The sequence below is a fragment of the Amblyomma mixtum genome, chromosome 8 (assembly GCF_055824585.1).
Source record: "Amblyomma mixtum isolate Tamu chromosome 8, ASM5582458v1, whole genome shotgun sequence".
Classification (NCBI taxonomy): domain Eukaryota; kingdom Metazoa; phylum Arthropoda; class Arachnida; order Ixodida; family Ixodidae; genus Amblyomma; species Amblyomma mixtum.
This window is the reverse complement of record NC_143019.1, coordinates 100,106,339-100,113,548: the sequence shown is the minus strand read 5'-3', so window position 1 is coordinate 100,113,548 and position 7,210 is coordinate 100,106,339. Positions and strand designations below refer to the sequence as shown.

The 7,210-nt window shown below is 49.6% G+C and overlaps 1 protein-coding gene across 1 annotated transcript; it reads right to left on the bottom strand.

Annotated features, from left to right (window-relative positions):
- Positions 1-5,777: 5,777 nt before the first annotated feature.
- On the bottom strand, positions 5,778-7,210 carry LOC149333724 (uncharacterized). The gene has a single exon (XM_089556102.1). The coding sequence runs from the start codon at positions 7,092-7,094 to the stop codon at positions 5,778-5,780; it is 1,317 nt and encodes a 438-aa protein (XP_089412228.1). The 5' UTR covers positions 7,095-7,210.

Below are 7,210 nucleotides of genomic sequence, written 5' to 3'. Positions count from 1 at the left end.
GTGTCAACTAAAGTAGTTACGGCTGTGCCGTCTACTGAAACGTCTAAATCGGCCGGTGCTGGCGTCTTGCGGTACAGTCGAGGAGTCCGATCGCGGCTTTGGTGCGTCGAAGGGATGCGGCGTTGAAGAGAAGCGTCGTGGTTACGAAGAAGTGCGGCGGGTTGTCGGCTTGTCTTAACATGCTGTCGTTCGTGGGTCGTCGAGGACGGTGTGTTGCACGGCATTGGCGATGTGTCTGGCGGCGTTGGAGGGTCTTGTTCTTGTCGTCGAGCAGCCGCACCTCCAGAGGCTGCCGCGTCTAGTTTCCCCTACGGGGACTTCTAGACTGGCCCTGGTCGCTGGGTCCCGGAGAACTGTAGCGGCGCGGAGATGGTGATCGCGACATGCGACGCTGGCCGGAGTCCGCATGAGAGATGTAATCTGCGATCTCCCTTGGTCGCTCTCCAGGCAGCGGACGGGGAGCACCGAAGGGGAACCCTCGAAGACCCATCTCCTTGTATGGACAGCGGCGCCAGATGCGCCCAGGTGCCCCGCAATGGTAGCACAACGGTCGATGGTCCGGGGTTCTCCAGACGTCAGTTCTGCGACGCCTAGGTCGCTGGACAATGTTCGACTGGGAAAGTGGAAGCTGAGGAGCGGCTGGCGTAGGTGCTTCATATCGTTGGGTCGAGGCCGGAAGGAAACGACTTGCGGCGGCAGCATAACTCAATGTTTGTGGCGGCGGTGGAGTGGCTGCCGGAAGCTGCGACGTACCTAATGCTTGTTCGACCTCTTCGCGAATGACATCTGTAAATGACGCAATCTGCGGCTGAGGAGGGGTGTGCTGCAAAGCCTTCGCCACCTCTTCCCTTACAATGGCTCGAATGACCTCATGCAGCGATTCTCCTGAGGTCATGGATGTTCCCTCAGTAAGGGTGCAGAGCATCGATACGTTAGTGCGCTCGTACTGTCGTGCCCGCATGTCGAGTGATTTCTCAATGGACATTGCTTCCTTGACGAAGTCGTTTACTGTTGCGGGTGGACTCCGAACCAGGCCTGCGAAAAGCTGCTCCTTTACACCGTTCATCAGCAATCGCACCTTCTTCTCCTCCGGCATGCTCGGGTCTGCGCGACGGAAGAGGCGTGTCAGCTCTTCCACGTACACCATTACACTTTCGTTCGGAAGTTGGATGCGATTCTGCAGAAGAAGGTCGGCCTTCTCCTTGCGAAACGTACTGGTGAACGCCTGGAGAAATTCTGCTTTGAATGTCTCCCATGTTTGGAGGCAAGATTCATGGTTTACGTACCATGTCCTTGCAGAGTCTTCCAGAGCAAAATAGACATGACGCATCTTTGAGTCCCCGTCCCAAGAATTGAATGTGGCCACCCGGTCGAACTGGTCGAGCCAGTCCTCGGCGTCCTCATGGGGTAGGCCATGGAAACGCGGCGGATCCCGTTGGTGGTGGAGAAGGACTGGCGCAGTTGATGCTGGAGGATTCATTGCAGCAACGCCGGCACTCCTTGTTGACTTGTGGTCGGGGGGCAGCCCGAACTCGGGAGATAGGCCTTGTAGTCGGCGGCTGCTCTGGTGAACGGGCGTGTCTACCGGGGGTGGTCGACCTCTGCTGGAATCGCGGCTTGGTGGGGGCGTCCGGTACATGAAAGATGTACCCAGCAGCTCCACCAGATGTCACGTCGGTTTAAGACGCGCTAACGCTCAAGGCAGTTTGGAAGGCTCCCGAGAACGTCCGGTTCCGAGTCCGTTGTTGTTGTTGTAGCCTACGACAGAATGGCACATACCCACTCTGGGGGATCGGCCAAGAATCGGGTGGAAAAGGTTGGTATTCACCTGTACGTAGTAAAGGCAAAAGGAAAGCACACGGGAGAGGAACACCGGGGGAGTCTACCACAAGAAGGGCACGGAGAGGATGAAAAAAAAAGAAAAAAAATCAACAAAACTGAAAACAAATAATAAGAATAATAATAATCATAATATATATATATATATATATATATATATATATATATATATATATATATATATATATATATAGGAGATTGGATTGGAGAGAGAGAGAAAGAGAGAAAAGAGAATAATTCGAAGAAAAAAAAAATGAAGCATAAAAAGAAAATACTGAAAGCGTTAGCAAGGTAGTCGATGAGATTCCAGCAAGAAATTTTGAACAGCATCACAAACAGACCTGTGGCTGAACCCAAGTGTGGTGGCACCAAATGATAGCAAGTGTGGGCTGCTCAAACTGAGGCCAAGTTGCTGTAAGGGCAACTCCAGCAGTCTTCTTCTCAAAGAGGTGAAACGACGACAATGGAGCCAAAAATGATCGATAGATTCAGGCTCACGGCAAAATGCACAGAGGGGAGATAGCGCCAAACCAGATCTGTGCAGATAGAAATTTAGAGGGGGGATGCGGCAGCGCAACCTCGTCAGAGATACTTCTAGCTGCCGAGATGGACAAATTTTCCTGCTCCATGAATATTTCAGATGCTGATATTCCACCGATGTTAAAAGTGTTGTGTCTTGCACGCTTAATAACGCTCGACGCCGGAACCTAGATGCTGTGATATACGCTGTAGCCGGGATGATGGGCAACACAGGGCCGCCTAGGGAAGCCTTTGCAAGGTTATCCGCGATCTCATTGACAGTTACGCTGCTGTGGCCGGGAACCCATATCAAGTGAACAAGGCTCAAATGCGAAGGAAGAAGCGATAAAAAAGTGCTTAAAGTGGGACAGTCAACATGCGACGCGAGGGATGAACACAAAGATAAAGAATCGGTAATGACTGCCACTGCAGAAATAGAAGGATCAAGCTTGCGCAGAGCAAGAACTACTGCCAGAAACTCAGCTTGAAAAATAGGGGTGTAATCCGGAAGGCGCAGCGAAAAGGACCAGTCTAAACTCGGACAGTAAATTCCCACCCCTGCCTTTTCGTTGCACTGAGAGGCATCGGTTGCTATTGCAATTTTTGTAGGTAGGGACCTTAAATGATCCTCTAATAGACCATTTAAAATATGGGGTGGTAAAAGTTTCGCGTTTTGAGGAAAAATGTTGTCGAAAACAATGTGGACAGAGGACCCACTGCTTAATGCTGGAAGGATGTTGTAAATCTGCACGTTTAAAGGCTCAAGCAGCCTTTGCACGAACACAACCTGTGGGGTATGAAAACGAGGCCAGTGGACACCAAAAAAGGAGGTCGGCTGGCAACAGAAAATGCTTTGCGAACGGTGAAAATGGGATTCAAAAATTTTGAAAGAAAATTGAAAGAAAATTTTGAAAGAAAGAACAGTTAGAAAGTGAAATCGGGTTAACAGAGGAGGAATGCGGGCCTCAAGGTACAGCACATTGGTAGCCACGAATTTGGGGACGCCAAGGCACATCCGAAGCACCTCCCTCTCCAAAAGGATGAGAGGACGAAGTTTGTATGAAGCCGAGCCTGAAAACAACACAGAGCCAAATTCTAAAATTGGCCTAACATACAATACGTAAATCATTAGGAGCGTATCCCTGCGCATGCCGTACCTGTGACTACATAACCTCCGTAACATGCCTGCGGCACGAGTCCCTTTTACAGCAACATGGTCAATGTGAGGCCGCCAGGTGAGTTTGTCGTCATAAATGACGCCCAGGTATTTTAGGGATTGAACTTGAGGAATTGGTTGAAATTTGCATGAAAGAGAGAGCACGACAGGATCCTGTAGAGGAAAAACAAGGACAGCACACTTGTTAACATTTAATGAGAGGTGTAAACTGCTCAACCAGAGCTCCAGAGAACTCAAATATGATTGCAACTGATCATAGAGGGAATGTATATCAGGCGCAGCCGCAAAAAATGCTATGTCGTCCGCATAGACGTAAGTGCGAACATGGTGGTGGAGAGGAATGGAGCTCATGAGAATATTGAACAGCACAGGCGAAAGGACAGCTCCCTGCGGAACACCTCTCGTCTGTTTGTACCTCTCGGATTTTACCCCATTATGGACGCAGAAGAATTCCCTGTTATAGAGAAACGCAGATATCCAAGCAACTAAATATTCCGGAAACTGGAGGGACTGTAACCTGTGTATTAGGATGGAATGCTCTACACTGTCATAAGCTTTAGAGACGTCGAGCGTAACCAAAGCAGCATACAGGCGTTGACGACGAGCTAGAAGAATACGACTCTCAAGATCTACATGTGCATGCCATATCGAACATCGCGGCCGGAAGCCGAGTTGACACGGGCTGAGAATAGTTCTGCGGTCCACAAAGGCAGAAACCCGCATAAGTAACACCCTTTCTATTAATTTTACCACGTTTGATGTTAGTGAAATAGGCCTAATATTTTCCAATTCATAGCCTCCGCCCTGGTTTTTAAGTAAAGGGATCACCTTGGCCAGCTTCCACTCAGAAGGGATCCAAGCGAGTTTGATAGAATAGTTGACCAGGTGTAACAAAGAGTTCGGAGACGCCTCAAATAGAATCTTGAGCATCTTTGAAGTAACACCATCAGGACCGGGAGCAGAAGCTGGTAATCTTTGAACAACTTGAGAAAGCTCCGAAAGAGTGACTTTAGTGAAATAATTATCTGGCGACCTGTGCGCAAACAACATGGGACGCAAAGGAAATAGAGACGAGAACCGCTTATGCAAGCCCGCGGCAATTGATTCAACCACCTCGATAGCTTCCTTTGGAGACATAACTAATGACTGTAAATCACGAGAAGGCAGGACCTGTTTCCTGGACCGTAAAAAGCCAAATAATGCCCGTCGGTTGCCTGACTTTGAAAGAAAATCAAAATGTTCAGAGTCATATTTCTCTTTCGCACGAGAAACTGTGCGTTTAAAGATGGCTGCTATGAATTTATAATCTTTCCAGTTATTTGGGCATTGGTTATAAAGAAGCTTTTTCCATGCTGCCTTCCTCCGCCTGTAATCCCTCGTACAGTCCGCGTTCCACCAATGATTAGAGGAATTCCCATTTGAGGGCCGCACCAGGAACTCCGACTTTTTCCGGCAATCCTCTAAAGCCAGGCATATGCTTGTTGACTGGTGATCTTCGGCGATGTTAGAAACTGACGCGAGGGCAGAGCGCAACATCGTCTCAAATTTGTCATAATTTACATGCGACCGCAACGGACGAGCCGCAGGAGTTACACGACATAAGATATCAAAACGAACCGGTATATGGTCACTTGAGGAGCCGCAATCAACAGTCGACCAATTCATTATGCCAATTCCAGGACTGGTGAATGTAAGATCTAAAACAGATTTAGACTGAGCGCAAAGGTAAGTGGCTGATCCAGAATTTGAACACGTAAGGCTGTTATCAGAAACCCAGTCCCAAAGGCGCTTCCCACATAGATTTGTGCGGTAGCCCCAAGACACATGGTGTGAATTGAAATCGCCAGCCAAGAGAAGTGGGTTTCCACAGCTAGCGAGAAGCGAATCTAGAGGTCTAGTATCCTGGACTCCATAGGGAAAATAAACATTTACTAAGGAAAATGGGGAGCACCCAGGAAGAAGAAAGTCTAATGCCAAAATCTCACAGTCAGGGGACATTAGCTGAAAAGATACCTTAGCCTTGTGGCAAAGTTTTGAAGAAACTAACGTAAGCAAACCCCCTCCTCGTGACTGGCAATCTAGACGAAATGAACGATAATTTTTAAAGTGAAAATGTTTGTCGGCTGAAAGCCACGTTTCTTGAAGAATAATGATATCCGGATTAATCTGGGAGAAATACAGTGTAAATCTGTTTTAGCTGTAAGAATAGAGCGACAGTTCCACTGTAAAATTCGCAACGACGCTATGGTTTCGAAAGCAGAGCAGCAGCAACTGCCTGCTCTAAAATGGTGTCCTTCGGCATATTGCCAAGCTGCTTCTTCTGTGATTTGGATTGTGAACGAGAAGAAGATGAAGGAGATATCGGGGACCCGCTACGCTTTAGGACCCGCACGTCAGCCTCCATCATCTCGGAATCAGAGATAACTCCAGCGTCACTGGAAGTACCCGAGGTAAGAACAGTGTTGGGTGCAGAAGTTTGTTCCTGGGGCTGAGATGTTGCAGATAGAGAAGAACGTACAAGAGCAGGGGTAATTACATTCGATAGAGAAGCCAAACTGGTCTGCATAGCATTAGTGAGCTGGGAAGCGAGGACGTTGGTGAGGCATTCCGAAACACTTGCTGCAATTTTCTCTACCATTTTTGTCATGGACGCTTCCACAGCAGACGCAATTGCCTGAGTCAGCGTTGAGTCTAAAGTCATGCCCTGACGAGCGGTCACCCCTGCATACCCGTAGGCCCGTTCCTTAATTTCCTGTATAGCTTCTCGGCGCGAACATCGTTTCCGGTCTATAACCTCCAGGATCTGAATTTCCTGCGCACGAGAGGGGCAGTTGGAAGAATTAGCAGCATGGGCGCCACCGCAAAGGCAGCACTTCTCGTTGTGCTCAGAGCAAGTGCTCGTAGCGTGATCCTCTCCACAGTGACAGCAGCGCAAGGTAGATTTACAACCGCCGGCGCTATGGCCATAGCGCCAGCAGTTGGAGCACTGTAGAGGCCTAGACGACAACTGGTCAACCCGAAAAATTAGAGGCCAGGCCTTTATTTCACTGGGGCAAGACGTGCCGGCAAAGGTGGCAATTACCGACTCAGTGGGTACCCGCATGTTGCCAACATCACGGTTACAGCGGTGCACAGCAACAACACCTGCGGCGGACAGCAGATCAAGGGTCTCAACTGGAGACAGCGAAGAGTCGACGCCTCGGACAATGCCCTTCGTGCAAGCCAGATGAGGCGGAATAAAAGAGCTTACCCGGAGAGATGCGAAAGACGAGGTAGCTAGAAGATCTCTGACGCAGGCAAGGTCTGAGGACCTGCAGAGAATACCGCCGCGTCCAAACTGGCGGACCTCACTGATGGCTTCATAATGAGAAGTGGCTGACTGGAGCGCAGCCCGAACAATTCCAGGATTAGTCATCTTGATGGCGCCACCATCCTTAGGCACCAGCGCAACCGGGATGCTGCCGACGCCACTGCGCAAAAAAGCCTCCAAGGGCAAGACATCAGGGGAAAGGGATGCCGACCAGGAGGAGCTCCCCTGGCCGGGAGACTGGGTAGACATACCCCGGGCTTACGGCCTCACCGTGTGCTTGATGCCCACAAAACGACAAGGACAAAGGCTCAGGGAGAAAAACAAAACCTCAACCAACCACCCGAAACTCAACCGATCGTTCCCCA